This window comes from Fusarium flagelliforme (assembly GCF_020744385.1).
Source record: "Fusarium flagelliforme strain FIESC 12 MPI-CAGE-AA-0113 chromosome Unknown B0J16scaffold_1, whole genome shotgun sequence".
NCBI classification, from domain to species: domain Eukaryota; kingdom Fungi; phylum Ascomycota; class Sordariomycetes; order Hypocreales; family Nectriaceae; genus Fusarium; species Fusarium flagelliforme.
Genome location: NW_025763503.1, coordinates 3,747,686 through 3,769,842, shown reverse-complemented (window position 1 = coordinate 3,769,842; position 22,157 = coordinate 3,747,686). Strand labels below are relative to the sequence as shown.

General features: G+C 48.9%; 8 protein-coding genes across 8 annotated transcripts; 4 read left to right on the top strand and 4 right to left on the bottom strand.

The window, feature by feature from the left end:
• Window position 1: 1 nt before the first annotated feature.
• B0J16DRAFT_328467 (phosphatase 2C-domain-containing protein) lies at window positions 2–7,580 on the bottom strand. The gene is made up of 3 exons (XM_046126231.1): window positions 6,345–7,580; window positions 790–6,150; window positions 2–738 (listed from the first exon to the last, which is right to left on the bottom strand). Exons 1-3 carry the CDS (start codon window positions 7,191–7,193, stop codon window positions 478–480), a joined length of 6,471 nt encoding a protein of 2,156 aa, XP_045989185.1. The 5' UTR covers window positions 7,194–7,580; the 3' UTR covers window positions 2–477.
• Window positions 6,966–7,938, bottom strand: B0J16DRAFT_21893 (uncharacterized protein). Its single transcript, XM_046123006.1, has one exon. The coding sequence runs from the start codon at window positions 7,707–7,709 to the stop codon at window positions 7,236–7,238; it is 474 nt and encodes a 157-aa protein (XP_045989184.1). The 5' UTR covers window positions 7,710–7,938; the 3' UTR covers window positions 6,966–7,235.
• A 2,841-nt stretch (window positions 7,939–10,779) lies between these two features.
• On the top strand, window positions 10,780–13,431 carry B0J16DRAFT_21853 (glycoside hydrolase superfamily). The gene is made up of 6 exons (XM_046123005.1): window positions 10,780–10,970; window positions 11,050–11,287; window positions 11,342–11,609; window positions 11,664–12,066; window positions 12,121–12,459; window positions 12,507–13,431. Exons 2-6 carry the CDS (start codon window positions 11,087–11,089, stop codon window positions 13,009–13,011), a joined length of 1,716 nt encoding a protein of 571 aa, XP_045989183.1. The 5' UTR covers window positions 10,780–10,970; window positions 11,050–11,086; the 3' UTR covers window positions 13,012–13,431.
• Window positions 13,109–14,493, bottom strand: B0J16DRAFT_409156 (nucleophile aminohydrolase). The gene is made up of 4 exons (XM_046133072.1): window positions 14,121–14,493; window positions 14,035–14,053; window positions 13,519–13,970; window positions 13,109–13,424 (listed from the first exon to the last, which is right to left on the bottom strand). Exons 1-4 carry the CDS (start codon window positions 14,121–14,123, stop codon window positions 13,281–13,283), a joined length of 618 nt encoding a protein of 205 aa, XP_045989182.1. The 5' UTR covers window positions 14,124–14,493; the 3' UTR covers window positions 13,109–13,280.
• Window positions 14,494–15,144: 651 nt separating this feature from the next.
• B0J16DRAFT_377993 (uncharacterized protein) lies at window positions 15,145–16,729 on the top strand (the record flags this gene model as incomplete). Its single annotated transcript, XM_046130889.1, has 2 exons — window positions 15,145–15,281; window positions 15,343–16,729. 2 exons carry the CDS (start codon window positions 15,145–15,147, stop codon window positions 16,727–16,729), a joined length of 1,524 nt encoding a protein of 507 aa, XP_045989181.1.
• Window positions 16,730–16,896: 167 nt separating this feature from the next.
• B0J16DRAFT_328460 (60S ribosomal protein L36) lies at window positions 16,897–17,850 on the bottom strand. The gene is made up of 4 exons (XM_046126230.1): window positions 17,741–17,850; window positions 17,439–17,539; window positions 17,238–17,319; window positions 16,897–17,173 (listed from the first exon to the last, which is right to left on the bottom strand). Exons 1-4 carry the CDS (start codon window positions 17,795–17,797, stop codon window positions 17,093–17,095), a joined length of 321 nt encoding a protein of 106 aa, XP_045989180.1. The 5' UTR covers window positions 17,798–17,850; the 3' UTR covers window positions 16,897–17,092.
• A 1,074-nt stretch (window positions 17,851–18,924) lies between these two features.
• Window positions 18,925–19,843, top strand: B0J16DRAFT_328455 (uncharacterized protein). The gene is made up of 2 exons (XM_046126229.1): window positions 18,925–19,422; window positions 19,479–19,843. The coding sequence occupies exons 1-2, from the start codon at window positions 19,049–19,051 to the stop codon at window positions 19,615–19,617; spliced, it is 513 nt and encodes a 170-aa protein (XP_045989179.1). The 5' UTR covers window positions 18,925–19,048; the 3' UTR covers window positions 19,618–19,843.
• Window positions 19,844–20,017: 174 nt separating this feature from the next.
• Window positions 20,018–21,727, top strand: B0J16DRAFT_328454 (Alpha/Beta hydrolase protein). The gene has a single exon (XM_046126228.1). The coding sequence runs from the start codon at window positions 20,395–20,397 to the stop codon at window positions 21,616–21,618; it is 1,224 nt and encodes a 407-aa protein (XP_045989178.1). The 5' UTR covers window positions 20,018–20,394; the 3' UTR covers window positions 21,619–21,727.
• Window positions 21,728–22,157: the final 430 nt, after the last annotated feature.

Below are 22,157 nucleotides of genomic sequence, written 5' to 3'. Positions count from 1 at the left end.
ACTACATCAGCTTATTTTGTAATGCCTATCGTATCGTGTAAACAATGCATACGTGAATGCGCAGACTCCCCGAGGCCATCCATACCCCTTTGAAAACACAACCTATCATCCGAAATCCCAATGGGCGCAAGAAGTAGCAAGCATACTGGCAGAAAGCCACCAGCCATCAGTATGTCCTTAATTTCCCCGTAGCCCAACGCCATGCACTGCCTCTCCAACCCAAGGTCTTTTCCAATCCTCAAGCACATTGCGAGCACTTCCCACCAAACCGTCCGGAATATACCTAGAGCAAACGTACACCCAGCCAAAACATGATTTCCCACCCTAAACCCCATCGCATCCTTTCATCCAATTTCCATCAAAAGCAAAAAGCGTTCTGTTCAACCTCCCAGGGTCGTGTTCCTCGTATCACGTGGATGATTGATTATAGCATATATAAGGGCTCAGGTTTGGTTCCAACGAGCCAGTCGTATAGGATCACAACTCTTGCTCTGTATCGCTCCCTTCTTCGGTGTCGGGATCATCGTCGTCGTCATCATCTTCTTCTACTTCTTCGCTGCTACCGCTGCTAACCGGGTTAGGCAGCGCACCATATTTCCTCCTGTAACGTTTCAATTCTCTGTTTTGGGCCATGAACTGGTCCAGGATGGCAGACATGGGACCGTGGAGCTCATCGAGTTCCTTAATCGTGCCTCCACCGATGGCAATGTGACGCATTGCAAGTGTTGAAATACAGGTCTGCGATTGTTAGCAAAGGTCACAGTCAAACAAAGGTCGTGCCAAACTCACCTCTATCCTGGCTACTTGGTGTTCCAAAAAGTTCAACAGGAATCGATCCGTCACTTCGCCTCCACGCTGCTTGATTCTTTCAAGTAGCTCCGTCTCGGGCGGTTGCAAACCTGGGGGCTCGTTGCCTTCCAGCGAACTGCAAAGCATCTCAAGACGTAAGCTGATACGCCAAAGAGTCCAGACACTATCCGGATCGATGCAGAGCTCGGCTCCGGGCGCAAGGACGACTGGCTGAGAGTTGCCTGCGTCATCCTTCCTCTCATGCTGTGAGTGGAACTCGATGCGGCCAGCCAAAGCATGAGGATACAAAGAGTACACAACTTCGGGATTTTCGAGACCCTTCAACTTCTTCTCGCCCATCTCCTTAACCTCAAAGCCTTGTGAGGTGAGGGATCTCAAATCCTTTCGGATCGCGCTAGCATAGGTTTCTTCATCGCCAAAGGTATCCTCAGAGCCGGAAGCATTACCTCGATCTGTGTCTTGATAATTCTCGAGGCATCGCTGTATCTCCGAGATAAAATCGGTGGAGACTGTAATCTGGCCACCATCTGCCACGGCAGAAATTCGAGCCGCCTTGTTCACCATGGGTCCGAAGTAATCCATACGGCGAGTAACTGGATCCGTCTCGCTCACACAGTCGCCAAAGTGAATACCCATACGCACTGACAGTCCTTTGAAGATGAGGCTGTTATCCTTGTCATATATCGGCTGGCAAGAGACCGAGTTCAAGACTTCTGATGGCCAGTTCACATCAAGAAGCTGCATTTGTACCGCAAACGTCCATAAAAGTGCCGACGTAGCTGTTGGGAAAGACACCATAAATGCATCACCTTCAGTCTTGACTTCGTAGCCACCAATTCGTCTCAGCTGCCGACGCATGACTTCGTTGTGAAGCTTGATTGCTGATCTCATGGCACTGGGATACATCTCCCAGAGAGTTGTCGAGTTCTTGATATCGGTGAACACGATGGACACATTGCCTGTCGGGGCTGGAATTTCGGCTTCAAGACGGTTGAGTGACGAGTCGAGAACATCGCCCTTTGTCCTTCGGCCCCTTCTGGTGTTGAGCACTTGGGCATCGGCAGGAATACCAGAAGGATAAAGCGACATACTAGCGCCGCGATGAAGCCTTGATCGTTCAACTCGTCGCTTCAGGTCGGCGACACTGATCATCATGACCATGATTTTGCCTGAGGCGCCGTATGCGATAGCCAGGTCACGAAGTTTCTGGGCCGCTCGCATGAGATCTTGTCGCTCCGCCCTCGCAATATCAGTAACTAGACCTGGCGATAAATACTCCCAAAGTTCTCCGGTGGCAATCAGAATGATATCGTCCTGCTCTCGAATAGTCATGTTGCTGATGTATGGTGCCGCTTGTACAGCTGGCATCAGGTCGACGTATCCAAAAGCACGCGAGACTTGCAGCAAATCATTCAGTCGTCCGTTCCGCGAAACCCACCCACCAGCTTCACGAATACGTGATCTCTCGTTCGGCTCTGCAGGATCGTGTTTCCGAGTCAACATCTTATGTGTACCATCGGTTTGGATCACCATGGCCTGCGCATCACCAACGTTCGCGACATAGAGTTCCGTGCTTTGGAGATAAACGACGGTTGCCACACCACCCGAATTGAGATCCTCCTTTGTAAGTATTATTGGCTGGCCTGAGCTCCTATGCGTCTGAAGTGGCCGCTCCTCCGATTGTTGAATCGCAATAGTCACCAAGTCCTTGTTGAGAGCCAAGAACGCTCGTCGCAGGGCATCGACTGGAGTCTCACCCGCACGCGTCTTCAGTGCTTTCAGTTCAAGGGCAAAGATGTGACCGAAGTTCTCGTGGAGATATTTGGCGATCTTGGATCCGCCACTAGACAAGGCCTGTCCATCGAACAGACCTAGGAGCATCTCTGTCTCTGATGCATTGAATCTTGGAACTACCAAATCCACCGTTGACAAATGCTCATGCTTGCCCAACGTATCAGCCATACCATAAGGTAGGTGACCGGCAAGTGACCCAGATGTGCGGACACGTCTGTCTTCACTTTGGTCGGGGATACTTGGTTGCGTAAGAGTAACATCCATCAGACCCAAGATACGCAAGTTCAGCAAACGGCTGAAATCGGTGTACTCCTCACGATTGACAGCACCAGGCCCAAGCGGACCTGTAGCTGTCTGCTTAATTTCCAGACGCTTGTTACCAGACAAATTGAGGTATCTCAAATTGGGGTTGAGATTCCAGTTCCAATCGTAGGGCACGTTTGAGATGTTGTACTTCAGGTAGTTACTGCCACAATCGAGAACGGCGAGATTCTTGGCCCGCGAGATATCAGCTGGCAAATTGGTGAACCTGTTACCGTTGATGTAGAGTGCTTGGAGTAAGCTGGACTCCTCTAAATCGTCGGCAGGCAATGTGGTGAGTGCATTGCCAGACAGGTACAGCTCAACGAGTTGCGGCCAGCTCTTGATTGATCTTTGAGGCATGTCGCTAATCTCGTCGTTGTAAGATAGGTTGAGTACGCGGAGTTCCGCGAGGAGTGTAATCTGATCAAAAACATCGTCATCGAGACGGTTGTCGGCAAGATGAAGGTTCCTTAGAGACCCAGCAAAAGTGTTGTTAAGCCTTGATGACATCCCAGAATCCTTCCTTGGGTTGACTGACTGCGTAGGGGCCGATGGAGTTGCAGATCTAGAAACAACAGACGTCTTACGGCCGCCCTTGCCATAGACAGACACGACGGAACTCTTGCGATCACCAGCATTGAGTGGGGACGGCCCAACACTGAGCAGAGTGCTTGAGTTTTGACTCGGTCTTCTATCATCCGACAATTCTTCAGAGCTCGCAGTCGCTGACAAAGTTCCGAGGGGGGCTGCTCTTCCATTAACAGGAGGAGGTGCTGGCTGTGACTCTTCTCCTGGTATCCGTGGTGCTCTGGAAGCAGGCTTAGGAAAATGTTCCAGGACGTTGGAAGAGGCATTAAACGTCTCAAGTCGGTTTGCCCACCACAATTCCATCGGGAGTTTGGAGATGTTGTTTCCTCGGACATTAAGCACTCTCAACTCGGTAAGGCAACCAATCTGTGCTGGCAGCTCCCCGACCGAGTTGTTGGCAATGCTGAAGTGCTCAAGTCTGCTCAAAGTACCGATTTCCTGTGGCAAAGAAACAAAATAGTTCTTGTCCAATATCAAGTGCTCGAGGTTTACCATGTTTGCGAACGAAGAGTCAATGCTAGCCAACTGAGCGTTCGAGAGATTCAAAATCTTGAGAGTCGGCACAGGAGCCACGATTTCGAATTTATTCAGGGGGTTAGAGTTCAATTTCAGCTGCCGTAATGATTCAAACTGTCCAACAAAAGCAGAGACGCAGTTGTGGTCCGCGGAAAGAATCTCGAGCTTGGGAAGCTCTGAAATGATGTCGATACTCGAGATACCATTGTACTTGATGTCGAGTTCACGCAGACTGACTAGCTGACCGAATGAAGCGGGCACAGCGTGCGTCAGTCTGTTATTGGTTATCAGCAACTTTTCCAAGTTCCTCAAGCTACCAATCTCGTGAGGGATCGTTGCAATGGCGTTGAAACTCAAGTCAAGGTCGACTAAACTCTGTAGACCGCATAGGAACGTTGGAAATTTGTCGAGAAAGTTGGAGGAAATGTTGAGCGAACGAAGTGATTGGTATGCTCCAAAGTAAGAGGGCAGGTGCTTTAGTCGGTTATTGGCCAAGTTCATCTTGAGCATGCCGGTAAGGGCATTAAGTTCGGCATGCTCCAACTGCTCGAGCCGGTTATTGGCAACGTCCAGAAAAGTCAATTTGTTTGCTCGACTCAAGCTGGGTGGCAGCTTCCTGGCTTCGTTGTTGTTAAACTTGATATCTCGAAGGTGTTTACAAGACTGTATAAAATCACGAGGAACGTCAAGAGAGAGGTTCCGCGAGAGGTTAAGGGAGATGATCTCCATGGCCTTCGAGTATAGCGATATAGGTATTGTAACAAGGTTGCGACCAGAAAGGTCGACATAATTAAGCTTCTGGGCCCGGGCCAGGCCCATATCAGTAGTTTTGGCGTGAAAGTCGCTTTCCCGTGCAGACAAGAACATAAATCGACAAAGGTAACTGTTGTCTTCGCGTCCGAGATCTTCGATTCTGTCCTTTTCTTCGTAACCAACTTGCTGTAATAGACGCTTCTGCATAAGTAAAGGTCGCTCGGGAGGTGTTAGGACCCGAATAAGATCATGCTTCTTCATGATGATATGATAATTCTCTAGACCATCCATAACATACGTCTTCTTAATAACTTGCGAGATGACATCTGTGACGCTCGAGTCCAGAGACATGGAGTGGGTGGAAAATGTCCCATCTGAGCGGAAGATCCGAATGCAGTATGGAGACGCCTTCTCCTCTGGCCGGGGCGGACTGCCAATTTCGTCGAGCTCGGGGCCATGATAAGAGTTATCTTCTGTGTTACGACGTACCGCCCAACTGTCCGGAGCATCCCAACGACCCTTAGGCGCTGTTGAGATAATGGAATCATGACGCTCCGGCTCGACGTTGTTGACAAAGCTAGTATCCATGGGCGTGAGCGGAGGGGGCTTGGTCAAGATACCCTCCATGTCATTCAAATTGGTGTCGAGATGGTACATGTTATTAGGATCGTTACGATCAGTCGGCCCAATCGTCTCTTCAGCATAGTCTTGAGGTCGATGCGAGCGTTGCTTCTTTGCAAAGGGAAACTTGTTGTTGAAGGTCGCTCCCCGTTGTGCGGTTGCTGGTCGTGGATCGGGAAGGTCACTCGGTTCGGCAGGTCCAAACGTGCCCGCGTATGGCAATGCGGTCGATGATACATCGCTGGGTCGGTGCAGGTCGGTCTTTGAAGACTTTGTTTGTAAAGACCTTGTCGATTGGGGAAGGTCGCGAAGTCGAGCAACGGCGTCGTCCTTTTCTTTATGATGTCCTCGTAGTCGTCGCAAAAATCCGCGCTTGCCATGGTGTTGATGGCCAGGCGATGTTTGACCGTCCGCTTGCGTAGATTTCGAGCTACTCCAAGTCATTCCCGCACTCCTGGTACTGGGCGTTGGGCTCTGTCCTCGTGATCTTGTCTGGTACATTGCGTTGCTGCCACCCCCGCGATCGCGCGGCATTTGTGTGCCAATTGCTGTATCGTCTCTGCTCATTGTCGGTCTGAGCGTGCGAGGATCCTCGTTGCTCTTGTTGTGTCGGTGGTGGCCAGGCAGATGGGCAATGGAATGGCCGGATCTTGAGGATGATGATGTCTTTGGAGGTACCTGTGAGGAGCCGTCACCAGCATATCGCTCTCGATCAGGCCCGGTCATTATGTCTCGTACGGGTGCTTCGCCATAGCGCGCGATGTCCTATATGGAGTCAGTGATACAAGTTGCGTGGGCGAGAATGCATTGGATAACACGGCAACTGGGCGCTGGGCCGGGCACTAAAAGCTGACCAAGAGAGAATTTCGGGAAGGAATGTTCGATCGCGGACCAGACCGAAGGGGAAGGAAGGATGGGGTAGTCATGACAATGAGACAGAAGCATGGCATTATACATACACTGTTGTCTTGGTATAGGAAGGGCACAACCTCTGGCGCTGGGACAGGAGTTCTTGGTCTGGAAGATGATGGCGAGGCATCGCGGGTGTGATCCGTGGCATTGGAATAGTTGCGATCTCTATGTGTGGGGCGGCTGTGACTATAAGAGCGTCCACGCTGGTCCTTGCCCGCGAGCGAAGTGGGTAGGCTACCCTCCGAGCTATCGCGCCCAGGGAATTCCTCCCCAAAGAAGCCCTGGAGCTTGCGAAAACCACCACGTACGCTGGTTTTACTGCCCTGGCTGCTCGCGGTGAGAACGCTGGCTGCGGATGGCCGTCTGCCGTCGAAATACGACGCATCAGGGGCATCATGCTGCGAGGGGTGTGAAGGATACGGCTGCTGCTGATGCTGCTGGCGATTACTGATTTGGTGACCCGGAGAAAGCTGTGAAGCGAGCGACAGGTTGTCGGTCGAGTCGTTGAAAAAGGTGGTCGGCATGGTGGAAGTGTTTGTAGGGGAACCAGGCTGGTTCGCCCAAGGAGCTATTTGAGGGCTCGCGCCGCCGGTTGGCGGAATCTGTTGGATCTGGGGTACTCTAGAGGTCTCGAGAACGGCGAGCTCACGTCGGTAGTTGGTGAGGTCGCTCATGCGACGGTCTTTGGATTGAGCATTGGCGCCGGCGCGAGGGGCGAAGGTGGCAGTCGATGTTGTTGAGGTTGGTGAGAGCTGAGGCTCATCCTTGAAGGAGTACCTGTAGTACGCGGGAAAGCGTTTAGCTTTGGTTGGAAGGCGGCGAGAGGCGAGATGAACGTGCAGGTTAAGGTGAAGGCGGGAGGTGGCAGCAGGGGATCGTGGGACGGGAGACGGCATGGATGGTAAGGTAACTAATAGGTAATTGGATATAAGTTGAACTCACCACTGGTTGCTCAAAGAAGCATTGCCATCAGCGCTGAGGCGAGTATGATTAGGATTAGGATTTGGAGGAAGAGGGCGTCGGCGCGGCGTGGAGGAGAAGACGTAGGAGTTATTTGAGGAAGCCGTCGTAGCGGAGGATGATGGAGTTGGTGTTAGAGCGTCGGTATCAGCATTTGGATCTGGCTCTTGCTTTGGTATTGGATTTGGATTTGGTGCCGGATTGGGAGTAGGCGAGTGAGTGGGAATGGGAGTGGAGATAGTAGACGAGGCGGCGGAAGCGGGAGCGGGAGTAGTGGAGGCAGTAGTGATAGTAGTCGCTGGTGATGTCGATTGAGATGGAGACAGAGATTGATGAGAGTGAGACTGAGACCGAGACTGAGGCGGAGATTTCACGGTAACGGCAGAATATGTATCAATGTTGCCCGGGCCCATGACAGAGCTGATGCGATTGACATGCTCATTCCTGGTCATTGTCGCCGAGGCGTAGGGATCGTCCTTGAATTGACGGAGTCCTAAGCCATGAATTGAGCCTTGTTGAATTGCAAGACAAACAAAAAAGCAGATAGATATCTGGGAATAAACTACGCAATGATGAAGAGCGACGATGATCAACGTATCCGGGGCGCAAATGCAAATGCAGGCAAGCAGGCAGACAATAATAGATACTGGTATCGGTTGTCGGTACAAAGGCAAATGCAGATGCAAATCGTGAAATGCAAAAGCGCGGGGGTGAAAAAGAGGTCCAAGCTACGGATACATATGTAGGGTATAGGTACGGGTACGGGTAGCTTCAAGATGAGGTAAGGTAACCTGGGTAAGGTAAAGAGAAGTGAAGAGAGGTATGGAAGGATTGCACTGTAACTTGGGTACGGAGTATACCGAATAGGCAGTGCTTGCTTGCGTTCACGTCATGTCTGAGAGGAGAGAGGCTGAGAGGCTGAGTTCCAGTTCCTGGGCTTAGGCTTAGGCATGGTATTGGTCTTTGCTGGATGAACCTGGGGAAGCTTGGAGCTTATTCCTGTTCCTGTTCCTGGCGATGTCCGGATAAGAGATGGCTTGTGAATGTTTACGACAAAGGAACCTATGCTGATCAAAGAGAGACAGACAGACAGACTCATCCATAGGTGTTGATTTCTGATAGTACACTGCAATTCTCTGAATCAATCCACTAATTGTCGATGGTCAAGGCGCTTTCAACCCCGGGGGGGTCTAAGTGTGACTGGGGTTCAATTCAATTCATGGATCAAATGCATGGGTCATGGTCAAGGTCAAGGTCATGGATGGTTGTCGGTCGCCTAGAGGGGAGAAAGAAAAAGACCAGAGAAAAAGAGGCTGGGCTTGGTCTTTAGCGTAGGTTCATGGTTGGCTGAGATTCAGTTGCAGGATTGACTAGGCGATCATCCTGACCTACTCCAGCGCCATTTAGCCCTAGACTGTGCTAAAGCGTAAGGGTGCCGAGCATGGTAAGGTCGCTGGAACGATGTACCTACTGGTCAGTTACTGGTTCGTTACATTCATCCTGTCCGAATCAAGTACAGTATCAGGTTGACCTGAGTCTTTGTTTTGGTTTTGGAAGACAAGACAAGAAAGAAAAGTCGTACACGCACAATATAGTTGTCTCTTATTCAGGGAATGTTTTTCCCTGTCGGATAAATTATCCCCAAATCAAACTATTTGTTTAATGGACAGATTCTATTTATGTTTTATGCTGCTGTGCCTCATTTGTCTCGCCTGGTCTGTGTTGAATCTTGCATATATGAAACCTCAAGGTACACCAGGGCTGTCAATTTAGGTGCCAAATTATAGGGCGGAAAGCTGTGCTGTACTTGATCTCATGTACCTTCAAGTAGCGCCATCACATCGCATCGCATCTAGAAATGGATGATTGAGACACGGAAAATGCATCGCACGTACCACATGCTCACGAATGCTGAACTTGCTTTGCTAATGCATTACCTGCAGCGTATTGATCTACTAGATACGATCCAATGCGGAGTAGGAGTACCTATTCAAGATAAGGCACTCAATAATTACGCACCATAAAGACAGGCTCTGTTGATATTGGAAACTTAGTACCTAGACACAATCAAGAAAGAGCCAAACTAACAGAATACAGTACAATTTTCTTTGTGCGTAGCAGATAGTCTAGGGAATCAAAAGACATACCCCGGCTACAGTAGCACTATTGACATGTCAGCCATGTAGGTAAAACTAGGGCCCATGCTCCTGTCACATTCTGCTTCAGGGTCTTTCTAGAGTGATAGCACTTGTAACCGTAGAACTGCCTCTATCTGAAGGTTCCTTTGTTGGTACGTAGACGGTAGTTGGGACACCAGTGATAAAGGTTGAACCGGGGTTTGTGTAATTGTCTCTTTCAGCTTTTGTATGTACTGTCTGTCATCCGTGAACCAACGGCACATTCTTCATCTTTACAATATTTATACAGAATTCCAATGTGTGACAAGACAATCAAACCCCGTATGTTGGTTACTAGCTCATAGTCCCGCTGTAACGTTGAGCTCTGTGCTACAAAGAGTGCCATATATCATGCATGTTGGCCGACATAACCTCGAACATGTGTATCCGCAAATGATTGATGACACTTATAACATCATAGTTTGCGGGATAACACGGTAGGTTGCCAGGTTAGATTGTGCCTTGTTATTGTGGACCGTCTGTAAGGAATGCGGTTACACAGTTAATCATATTACTTTCAATATGAAAAGGCTATCAGGAAAATTCACATATCAGAGGCACCATTGCTTCCGATTCATTCAAGAGTCGTTCAATGAAGTGTATCGTTGGTGATTTATGTGGCATCGTGTATGGGTTGGTATCTCCAAAGCTTCAGTATACTACAGTAAAAAGGTTGTACAGATCCTGTGGCATGTAACTAACAGTTATGTTTTGTAACGGCACATGAAATTCGACGAGCAACGGGCATGACTATTGATTGTCTTTGTATCAACACCACCATGATGGGGGAACGTAGCCAAAGTGGAACCCAAGTGAGTGTATCATTTTCCATTAGCTACGCCCAGCTTCTTTGTCCTCTTAATACGGCAGGATTCTATAGACTTTTTGGTACAGTGTTGGTTTCTGTAAGCAGCAGTTCCTTTGTATCCAATATTGATAAAAAGTACAAGCAAACTACCCTCACATTGGATGTTGACTTGGTGGAAGATGTCACACGTAATGAGTTCATGAATCGTGTTTGAAAAGGTCCTCATCGAACTGATTTACTGGCACCCGCGAGTGTCTGCAACGAACAAAACTCTCAGTGATAAAAATGCATGACTAACAAGTTGTTCTTGCAGATCTCATATCAGAGTCATGCTACCGTAAATATCTCACCAAGTATTGGGACAAATAAACGAACAATTTACCCTGTAGAGGGGCTCCAGTCTATCATTGCAACAATGTCTCCGGGAATTACTCCGTGCTGTCTATTAAAGAAACCAGAACATCCATACCACTATAGTTCTTAATAAAGAGATTCTCTACAACTGCTCTTGAAGTGATAAGTGAGGGAAGACGCTGTGTAACACGACTGGGCATAAAACCTTGGAGAGTAACACCCCGCATCTATACCATCTGCCGGAGCCTCAATAGTCGTCTTTGATACAACGATCAGAACGACTCATTCCCAGTCTATACTCTGCCGGATTCTTCGGTTGAAGCAGCCGTAAAGTGCACGGTGCGTCTATCAGAAAGTGCCTTAATTGGTCCATCGTGAGTTTGTCTCTTGATCACGAGCGGCTGTTCTCACGTGCAAGGAGCACTCAAGGCCTATATAGCTAACAGAATGCAGGACACCACGACCAGAGATATCTCACAAAAGAGAGAAGATGGGTAGCATAGATCAGAGTCTTCGAGCCTGGTGGAAAGAGAGCACGGTATATCAGGTGTACCCTGCATCTTACCAAGACTCCACAGGTTCCGGTGTTGGTGATCTAAAGGGTATCATCTCACGAGTTGATTACCTCAAAGATCTGGGTGTTGATATCCTATGGCTTTCACCCATTTTCAAGAGCCCTCAGGTTGATATGGTTTGTTATCCTTCAGAACGCAATATTCATCCGAGTATACTGATTATGGATCAGGGGTATGATATCAGCGACTACTACACAATCGATCCTCCATATGGAGACGTCTCAGATGTTGATGTTCTCAAAGATAAGCTCCATGAGCGAGGCATGAAACTTGTACTCGACCTGGTCATGAATCACACTAGTGACCAACATGAGTGGTTCCAGGAGTCTCGCAAGTCCAAAGACAACCCCTACCGAGACTGGTACATCTGGAAGCCTGCAAAGTATGATGCGGATGGAAACAGACATCCTCCTAACAACTGGGACGCCCATTTCCAAGGTAACAATGCACCCAACTCCTGATTTAATGACCATAAAAGCTCACAATTTACAGGAAGTGCCTGGGAGTACGACGAAATCACAGATGAGTACTATCTGTGCCTCTTCTGCAAGCAACAGCCAGACCTCAACTGGGAGAACCCGGCGGTTCGGAAGCAAGTACACCATGTGATGCGCTTCTGGCTCGACCGTGGTGTTGATGGCTTCCGCATGGATGTTATCAACTTTATCAGCAAGGATCCAGCATTCCCCGACTCAAACAAGACTGTTCTCCGCGGAACAGAGTACTACGCCTGTGGTCCCAGATGTCATGAGTTCCTCAAGGAAATCGGCGCTATCCTCCAGGAGTACAATGCTTTCAGTGTTGGAGAGATGCCCTGTGTTCACGACGAGCGTGAGCTGATCAAGGCTGTTCGAGGTGATCGTGGAGAGCTCAGCATGATCTTCCACTTTGAATTGTAAGTCTACCTTTGCTTCCCCTAACTTTGTGAGTAATGGGCTGATATAAACAGGGTGGACATCGACCACGGTGTTGGGGGCAAGTTCACGCCCAAATCCTGGAAACTCTCTGAGCTGAAGGCCACCACCCTCAAATGGCAGAAGTTCATGTACGACAACCAAGGCTGGAATGCACTGTACCTGGAGAATCATGACCAGCCACGAGCAGTCAGCCGCTTTGTCCACGATGACCCTGATCACCGTGTTGCCAGCGCCAAACTCATCGCAATCTTCCTTGGTTTCCAGTCAGGCACACCTTTTATTTACCAAGGCCAGGAGATTGGCATGACCAACGTTCCTGAGGATTGGGACTTGGAAGAGTACAAGGACCTCGACTGCCTCAATCACTGGGAGTAAGTTAAACAGTATCCATACGCCGGCGTATACTAACAGTTCTTAGATTGCATAAGAATGATGATGCTGCTGCCCAAAACGCCTACAAGATTGAGTACCAAAGGAAGTCTCGCGATAATGCTCGCACCCCCATGCAGTGGGATGCGAGTCCCAACGCAGGCTTCACCACTGCTGAGGCCAAACCCTGGATGCGTGTCAACGATAACTATACTGAAATCAACGCCGCTTCCCAAACGTCAGACCCCAAGTCTGTGTACAGCTGCTATCGCCACGTCCTCCAGAAGCGCAAGGAGCATATCGATGTCTTCGTCTATGGCAATTTCCTGCTTGTAGATGATGCTAACGATAAGGTATTTGCCTACTCACGACGCGCTGACAACGGGGACACTGCTCTCGTCGTGTGCAACTTCTCAGCGGATTCGGTTGCGTGGAAGTTGCCCGGTGAGGCACGTGAAGTGCTGGCCAGCCCTACGGGGAGGACACCAGATGATCTCAACAGCGGCGAGATCAAGCTGGCACCTTGTGAGGCCTTTGCTGTGCTGCTAAAGTAATTAGAGAGGTCTTATATAGCATGGTTGTATACAGCCAAACCAGGGACAACGTCAGTACGTAGGGAATATTGACGCAAATGGAGACATATCCTGCAATCAGTTATCTCATAAACATTAATTACCCAAGCATATGCATTGTAACAGCAAGACGAAGAAGTGCATTCTCATTACCCAGCGGTCGATGTCGGCTGAGTATCTATTCATACAGGATACATAAACCACTCCCTGTCCCGCTCTATTCTTGTAGATTTGTCCATAACACCGACGCTCTAGTCTTGTCGTCCCTTTAGTAATCGCTTGGTAACCTTGTCCTTCTCGATAATGTAAACATGGGCACCCCAGCCGGAAAGAGCATCACGGTCGACGGCGTTGAGCAAAGACTGAGAGATGGTCTCGAAGAGGGCATCGGGCTCCTGTAAAGTTGACTATTAGTATACCAATCTTAAGTGGCGGGTTATCCAAGCCAGTCGGGACATGACTGTTGACCCGGGTTGTCTATGTACGCACCAGATCAGGCTCCCAGAGACCCTCGCACATGCCAAAGAGCTGCTCTGAAGCGGTACCAGATACAATAAAGTCCTTGGCAAAGTCAATGCAGCCAATGCTGTCGAAGCCACAGATAAAAGGCTTGCCAGTCTTGGGGTCTAAGCCAGCGACGACGGGAGACACAAAGTAAGGTCCGAAACGGCGCTCGTAAAGAGATGAAGAGACGAGATTGGCAAATGTTCGAGGGGCGATAGAGCGCTCCTCACGCAGGCGGTACATGTTGACCTTGTAGCGGAAGAGGTCGCTCACGGTGTTGACGTCGGTGGCCAGGCCAGTCAGACCGAGGAAGACATCGCCGTACTGAAAGATCTTGGGAAAGTTGTTGGAAACAGTAAGAGCTTGGAGACCGAGGCGGAGATCGCATGCGATGGCGACACAATCCTTGCCAACCATGGCGACACAGGCGCCGCCGTCTGTGAGGGAGGAGAGGTTAGCTTTGTATAATCATTGGCATGACGATGAATGGTCGAGACGAACTTATCGAGAAAGGAGACGACTGTTGATTGAATATACTAATTAGCTTCTGGCACTCGAAATAGCTGGTGGGACTGAGGTTGACATACCATGATGGCTTTTAAAGATGGATAGGTAGATGCGAGGTCGGACAATCGACGTCAACCAGCGACCGTCTTATCGTGAGGAAGCCGAGGACGAGGTAAGGAAATGGACCGTTATAAGAAGCCACGAGATTGGCTGTCGCTAATTCGTATCGTATTGTCGCGTCGGTGGGTTGTTGGAGAGCAGTTGACGTGGAGGAGATGGAGTGCGAGATGGATGGTTGAAGCTCCCGTCACTGAACTGGAGCTACAGAAGGTGCAGGTGCAATGAGGTTGCGTTGCTGCTATGGAAGGTACGTACTGTACAAGCGGGCTGGCAAGGCAAACACGGTCTGGCGCGGCCGGGAAGAAGCAGCTCTGTCTGTGAAGTGGAGGTCGAGGTCCACGTTGACTGAAGCAGCCTACAAGCTGTGGCGTAAGAGGCTCAGCAGGCCTCAGGGTATCAGACGAATTGACACCCAAAAGCATAAGACGAGATAATATGGTCACTTTATGCCAGCTTAGACTACCTAGGTATCAATTAGGCTTCATTTAGTATAATGATCCTACATGATTAGGGGTTTGAAGTAGCTGAAGCCTCCATCTACGGTAGGTACAGGTAGGTACAGTATTTACTAACATAATGATAGAAGAAGTGGCTGAAGAGCTTGGCACTTGATCTGGACTTGATTAACCATAGTCGAAGTTGGGTTGTCTTTTAATATAACGATCTAACTGTTAGGAGATAGATACCAGTTTCGGTAATAATGTCTATAGAAGCTTCTAGTATATCGATTACACCCATTCATTCATAACTCGTGGCTGCCTACCTCCTATGAGTGGTCCTGCCGTAAGAACTTCCCTCAACTGCGGATTCAGCTCAAGGCCCCTACGTAACCCCGCTGTATCTTTGGCTAGCTGTCTGCTTACATCACCGCCAGCCAAGCTCAACCTCCCCGCGATTGTCTTTAGAAGAATTCACAGCCCGTTTACAACGTTCTCAAATTCTTATTAGACTTTTTATTACTTGCTCTCCATCGGTATCGGTATCATGGCAACAAACGTCGTTGTGATAGCCTCCGACTTGCGGCGGGCTACTATCAAAGTCACACCCGGAACCTATTTGATTGACGTATTGGAGGAAGCATGTCGAAGACTCAGCCTCTCAAGTGACAAGTATCTTGTCAAGTGAGCACATCCACCTCTTGTCACTGTTCTCTAGCCAAATACTGACGACGTATTCTTCTAGGCACCGGCAAAAAACAGTCGATCTCTCCATTCCTTTTCGTGCTTCTGGTCTCGGTCCTGGCGCAAAGCTCGAGCTTGTACAAAAGTCGAAAACACCCTCTGCCATTCAAGTCGCCCTTCAAGTCCCACCTCCCGAGGGTCGCGAAATACCAGGAGGACGGTTGATCGAAAAATTTCCCAGTGACCTCACCATATGGAAGGTTCTACGTCAATTCGAGAGCGGCAAGGCGAGTAATGGCAAGAACATCAATATCACTGCCCGTGGGATTGCCTCGATGGACGACAGTTCGGGAAGTGGCAGCGGGCAATTACACTACGAAACACCAGTCTTGAACATAATGGGCAGAGAACTCTCATCTTTCACCGACTTCCAGAAGACTCTGTCCCAGCTCGGATATAACTCTGGAAGTGTTCTAATCCGATTGACGTTCCGTAAGACGGACAAGACTCTGTACGATGCAATGACGGAGATCAGCCAGTTCTTCAAGGATACGGATGACGAAGACCAGAAGGAGGAAATTCCAACAACAGTTGCCGAGCCTGTATCAACGGAAGAGACCGAAACTCAGGAACAGCAAGTATCACAAGAGACAGAAGACTCAAAGATGGCGGACGCTCAGACAGAAGAGCCCTCGGAGGCAGCTCCTACTCAACCGGAGAAAGCACCCGAGGCTGTTGCAGAGGACAATATGGAAGTCGACTCTTCTCAGTCAAGTGATCCATTAGCACCCGTCAATGTTTTCCTAGCCCCTTCAGGATCAACGCCTGCCGCAGCTTTAGCTCCTGCTCCAGAGACCGATTTCGCTCCTACGATCGCCCATGCACAACTCCACCAAGCTCGATTACAGGAGAACTCAAGAAATAAGCGACTGCTTTCAGACCAGGAGCTGGAAGAGAAAGCTGCAGCAGAAGCTGCCAAAATCAACGCCATCAAGTCTATCCTTATCAAAGTTCGGTTCCCAGACAATACCAGCAGTGATTGGCAAGTTAGCCCAGCACACACTGGTCAGTTTCTGTACGACGCTGTCCGGCACGTTATGGCCCAAGATGGCCAACCCTTCCATCTTGTTCTTCCTGGAACCAAGACTGTAATCAAGGACGACCCTAACCCCAACAATGGACTAATCAAAGCATATAAACTGTCAGGAAGAACTCTTATCAACTTGGTTTGGGAAGACGGCGTGCCACTAGCTGTGAGAAAACAACCTTTTCTCAAGGCCAATGTTGCTCAACAGGGTCAACAAGTCAAGGTCCCTGAGCCCATCGTTTCTAATGAGAAGGATGAGGCGGTGCCAGTTTCTCGGCCAGCACAAACAGAGACCGGAGAGGGATCAGGAGGGAAGATTGCTAAGAAGATACCCAAGTGGCTCAAGTTGGGAAAGAAGTAGGCAATTACAAAATATCATGGGAAGGACACGAGGTATGCATCGATCATCATTAGCGGCGTTGGTTAGTCGAGTTTAAGTCGTAATAAACGTATAGAAGCGAAGTCCATACACATCTTTAATTGCAATGACATTCAAGTATCAGTCACTTTCAGACCACAAACATTCATCACGCAGAAGACTGATAGGGGCATGGCTTGATTATTACGCCATAAATTGCTTGAAAGTGTTGGTATTCCGGTGAGCCGCAGCTTCCCTGCCACGGAGCATCAAAGCCGTTAATTTTTTAATTGATCATATCGCGACCACGCCAATCCATGTGAACCCAATCCGGTGCCAGATTCCCAGAAAATCAGATTAAATGATTTAGTGACCAGCACGGCGAGACTCAGCAATGACACGCTGGAGCTCGTCGACCTTAGCCTTGGCACGGCCGAAAGTACCGAGCTGCGATGTGAGTTAGTATATAGATCGTGGAGGGTTTCGGTATAGGCGGTTCTGTTTGACGTACTCTCTTCTTGGCGAGCTTACGGGCACGCTTGTCCTTGGAGTTACGGAGCAACTCAATGACTCGGCGCTCGTAGGGAGCGAGGCTGTGAAGGATGATTGTTAGTCGAAATCCAAACGCAAAATTTGACATGATCCCCATCAAGCAGAGAATCTTCTCCAGATCGATTCCCCATTCCACCCAAATAAAATTGTATTGACTTACCCAGCAACCTCCTTGACGATCTCGCGGACGAAGGCAGTGCGCTTGCTCAGGTGGCCCTTGGTTCGGGAGACACGGGGCTTGACGACACGGGGAGTGGTTTTCTGTAAGATTGGCGACAAATGTCAGCGTCCATCGTCTGCTAGTTGGATGATTTCGTCGCGCCGTCATCCGTCGCGAAGGCGAAGCAGAGATCCTCCACGAGGTGAGACTGCGACAGTTGAACCAAGTGAAGTATTGAAATATCGACCTTTCGATCAATCTCCAAAACCTCACTCAGCGGGAAAATCGTAGGGAAGACATACGTGGCCCTTGTTGAGGCCAACGGCCAAACCGGACTTCGCAGGAGTTTCAGCGGCCATTGTTGCTGGATGGGTTAGTCGAACGTGGGTTGATCGAGGATATTTCCAACGAGAGTGAACAAAAAAGATGGAGGGTATCTGAAGTTTTGCCGGCAAATCTGTGGGTCACGTGCCGAAGGGTAAGCGAATTTTTTTTCAATGTGCGATGGAGCTGTGGCTCAAGATGGCGGGGCTACAATTGTGGCTGTCAAGAATGCGACTACTGGATCCACTACCAGATTTCTACCTTAGATTTACTGTCGGATGTCTTTACCACTGAATCGACAGCAAGATCAAAAGTTTCTCTGATAATGGACTGTATTTTATTCTAAGATATATTCTATAAGACGCCAATAATCTGGCTATAAACTCTTCTTGTCCTATTGATAACTGTTGTTGGTCTAAAGTAGAAGTCACCCCCAAGATTCGCTCCCAACTTGAGATATCAGGTCCAGTTCAAGATCAACTCATTCCATTCAAAGACGAATTGCTCTGTCCATCTACTGCGGATTTATCAAGGTAACATGCTTTCTGCTAACGTTACTTGGTTACCTCTCGGACCCTGGCATGGGAGATGAGTTGAGGGTATGATTCAATGCGCATTACGATCGACAACCGAGTCTCGAAGCGCATCATAAGACTCACAGACTCACGAGTTAAACCGAAACATGCAAACAAGCACCTCTGGACCCTTATAAGTGATCGCTTCTCAGCCCAGTCAATTCGCATGACGGAATAACGCTTCTATTCTTGTAACACTCGACGGGAATAGCATCGCTACGTACCAACCAACCAACGACCAAAAGCTGAGAAGGTGATAAACATGTGCGCTGTCCAGACAGAGCACGAGTCCACAATTAAACCTCCGTCCCTGTAAACATGAAACTAGATCGGCATCCAATCAATAGCACTGCCTACTGCCGGATCCTAGCCTCTGATCCGTCAACTCCATGTCCTCTCACGAATGCAGGAGGATCGGCAGGTGAAATAGGATTGCACGAAGGTGCTGAAAGGGAAAGAAGGCCCGGTTTAATGGTCTTTTAGGCCGCGTGTTCGGTGAGGCAAGGAGGAACCAGCAAAAGGGACTATTACGACTCTGACGTCGTCTTCTCCATATGGCTTGCTCGATAGGTTTATAACTAGTCATGTCTCGACATGAAAATCCATCGTTTCTTCTAAAACATATCACATTACCTTCTTAATAACTTTGCCGTCTTTGATCATCCGTATCTTTATATCACTATATCACATACCGAATATCATACCCTCAAGATGCAATTCGGCCTCGTTATTCTTGCTGCTTTACCCACTACCTGGGCGGCCCATGCCTACGCAGTTCCTCAGAGCCTTTCAATGTTAGAAAGCAGCGCCGAGGATAACGGGTGCACACTCCCCGATACCTATCATATCCGTAACTTCAAGGCAGAGTCCAAGGATGGCGGCAAGACTCTCACTGGCTTTGACTTTACATTCCTCGACAAGGACACAGATTTGACCACTCCCTGTCACAAGAACTCTTCATCAGAGCCCATCACCGGAATGGGCACTGACCGATTTGCGTGTGACGACAGGGCAGTCGAGTTTCTGTGGGATAGCGACTACCAGAAGCTTTGGATGATGGAGAAGGTTTGCGGCCAAGCGGATGGGTAAGTACTTGCGGATGAAACTAAAATTCCCTGATGATTGACAATTGCTCTTATAGGAGTCTACCATACGAGGCCAGCGGAAGCGTCATGCTCCCTCTCAAGTGTGCTAGGACTGGCAGTTGCTCAACCAACTCAACAGACCACAAGGCGGGTTTCACTAGCCTTCAGCCTTCGAGGCAAGCACCTCCATCATAAGTTTCGATCTGTATGATGTGAGATCTTGTGATGATGGAGATTAGGCGGTGCAGGACTACAGGTAGTGGTCAGGTGTTCTGCCCTTGACTTCACTGAACCGAGTCAGGCATCAAAGGACAATAATTAGAAACGGATGAGTTTGGCGATTAATGGGAATAATGACTCTTGTCAAAAGAGAAGAATGGAATAGAATGAACTAAACATCAAATTGTCGATCCAAACAAAGATGAGAGTGAAATTCAGGAACAAACCTCAATTCAACTGCCGCCTGCCCTGTAATGGAGGTCATGTATTAAAGCGGGTCCAGAGACTGGAATCCGGGGTAGCACAGGCTCAATCAACCACTCACAGCCCGTCAATCAATTCTCGAGGCTGTTTCTGGATGAGCAAAGAATGATACCTCCGCAATAGTGGTCATCTGGTGGGCTAATCAGGTACCGCTCTTCACGGTCAGAGAGGGTAACATTACCGTATGACCTCAACGGTTTGAGATCTGTCACTCACGAGACCTGTCAACCCTGATCTTGACGCCTTCACTTGATCAATTCTAGATCCCATCGTCATTGCTTCACTGGGAGCTAAATTAGATTCCTCCCCAACAAAACACAGACCTCTATTATGTGTCGCTGTTTCCTTCCTCTCCCAATGCGGACTATCTATGAGCTATCGACTTGGTATTAAGCTTAATACTTTACTCAAAATCTTCAAAGCGCTGGCGCCTCGGAACGCGTCTACAATTCACCCCAATTATACAATCACAACAAGTTTGGTCTCATCATGAGGTTCAAATTTACAGATTCGCTGAGCATCTTGACAGTTCAGCTCATCTTCATCACTTCGAGTTTCGCTTTCAGTAGTTCTCAATCATCACAAAGACACATCCCCGAGTCAAACACACCGTCACCGAACAGCATTTCAGTATCTTTCTTTGCGACTCTCGAACGTCTGTCGCGACTTGTGGACATCGCCTATTGCATTGGGACAACCGGAGTCAGAAAACCATTTGACTGTGTATCGAGATGCAATGACTTCCCCAGTCTGTCTCTCATCAACACGTGGAACACTGGTCCTTTGCTCAGCGATAGTTGCGGGTATATCGCCGTGGATCATGGCGTGAAACAGCGAGGGGATGGCGATGTCTTGAACGCTGGTGAACCTGCCATCGTGGTGGCCTTCCGCGGCACCTACAGTATTGCCAATACAATTGTTGATCTGAGCACTGTACCTCAGGAGTATGTACCATATCCGTCCCCAGATCATGGTGGAGGTGAACCCCCCGAAGAGCCCGAGCATAAATGTACGAATTGTACCGTACACATGGGCTTTCTCCAGTCGTGGAAGAACACTCGACGTCTCGTTCTCCCGCAATTGAGACAGCTAAGATTACAATACCCTTCCTATCCGATTCAACTTGTTGGACACAGCCTAGGGGGTTCTGTTGCCTGCCTCGCAGCACTAGAGCTGAAGGTATCGCTAGGATGGGAAGATGTCATAGTCACCACCTTCGGAGAGCCTCGCGTTGGAAACGAAGGCTTAGCCCGCTTCGTGGATGAGGTATTTCACCTAGATGGGCGAGAGAATCTAGAGAAGCGCGAATACAGGCGGGTAACTCACAAGGAAGATCCTGTACCTCTACTGCCTCTGGGTGAATGGGGCTACAAGTCGCACTCAGGAGAGGTATACATTGCCAAACAAGAACTGACGCCTTCCGAGTCTGATATCTACATGTGCATCGGCGACGATGACCCGAAATGCATAGCAGGGGCAGATGATTCGTTATGGATGACCATCCGCCGGCTGTTCCACGCCAAAAGCCTACTGACGACATCGGACAAATTGGCAGAGCTGAATGGGTTTCCTTCGAGGTTCAAGTTGTGGCAGCTCTTGTTTGCGCATCGGGATTATTTCTGGAGATTAGGTCTTTGTGTACCCGGAGGAGATCCTGCAGACTGGGGCAGAGGACGATACCAAGGTCCAGGCCCAGAGACTGAGGAATTATGATTTGGCGAGTAGTCGGCTTGGAAGGGCTGTTTGGCGTTCACGAATTTGAGAAAAGCCTTGTTATAGATACCTCTACTTAGTATTGAACTTGATAGCCAGCGAGTAGGTCTGTTATATATTCTCTTGGATGTCATGAGCTACAAAGATAGACCATTAGTGAAAACTCCTTATAATAAATGGCTCGGCGTCTATCCATTGCCAAGCGTTCTATATCAAATCTTGTACGATTGTACATTGATTCTTGCTCGGTACGGTACGGTATCCTACGGTTCTCCGGTTGCCAACTCACGGTCCCCCGGCCACTCCCGCAGCGACCACGGGCTAGACCGAACGGAAAGCTCCACAAGTCAAGTTATTCCAGGGTCATTCGAGGTTTAGGGTCAAATGATCACGAAGAGCCTTCGTATTGATGGGCTCTTTTGGAAAGACTGATGAGAAAGAGAAGTCTATTTAAAGTAGACTCTTGTGTGGCAAAACCTGGTGTATATGTACTCTATTCCGCTCTATGGTTAGGCATATCAGCAATATAGTAACAATCT

Coding starts and splice junctions, on each gene's coding strand:
- B0J16DRAFT_328467 (XM_046126231.1), bottom strand. CDS start 7,193: ATGCCGTCTCCCGTCCCACGATCCCCTGCTGCCACCTCCCGCCTTCAC. Junction 6,151..6,344: donor TCCTATACCAAGACAACAGT/GTATGTATAATG, acceptor GACTCCATATAG/GACATCGCGCGCTATGGCGA. Junction 739..789: donor ACCAAGTAGCCAGGATAGAG/GTGAGTTTGGCA, acceptor TAACAATCGCAG/ACCTGTATTTCAACACTTGC.
- B0J16DRAFT_21893 (XM_046123006.1), bottom strand. CDS start 7,709: ATGACCAGGAATGAGCATGTCAATCGCATCAGCTCTGTCATGGGCCCG.
- B0J16DRAFT_21853 (XM_046123005.1), top strand. CDS start 11,087: ATGGGTAGCATAGATCAGAGTCTTCGAGCCTGGTGGAAAGAGAGCACG. Junction 12,067..12,120: donor ATGATCTTCCACTTTGAATT/GTAAGTCTACCT, acceptor TGATATAAACAG/GGTGGACATCGACCACGGTG. Junction 12,460..12,506: donor GACTGCCTCAATCACTGGGA/GTAAGTTAAACA, acceptor AACAGTTCTTAG/ATTGCATAAGAATGATGATG.
- B0J16DRAFT_409156 (XM_046133072.1), bottom strand. Junction 13,425..13,518: donor GTCTCTGGGAGCCTGATCTG/GTGCGTACATAG, acceptor TCAACTTTACAG/GAGCCCGATGCCCTCTTCGA.
- B0J16DRAFT_328460 (XM_046126230.1), bottom strand. CDS start 17,797: ATGGCCGCTGAAACTCCTGCGAAGTCCGGTTTGGCCGTTGGCCTCAAC. Junction 17,540..17,740: donor TTGGCCTCAACAAGGGCCAC/GTATGTCTTCCC, acceptor CCAATCTTACAG/AAAACCACTCCCCGTGTCGT. Junction 17,320..17,438: donor ATCGTCAAGGAGGTTGCTGG/GTAAGTCAATAC, acceptor CATCCTTCACAG/CCTCGCTCCCTACGAGCGCC.
- B0J16DRAFT_328455 (XM_046126229.1), top strand. CDS start 19,049: ATGCAATTCGGCCTCGTTATTCTTGCTGCTTTACCCACTACCTGGGCG. Junction 19,423..19,478: donor GTTTGCGGCCAAGCGGATGG/GTAAGTACTTGC, acceptor TTGCTCTTATAG/GAGTCTACCATACGAGGCCA.
- B0J16DRAFT_328454 (XM_046126228.1), top strand. CDS start 20,395: ATGAGGTTCAAATTTACAGATTCGCTGAGCATCTTGACAGTTCAGCTC.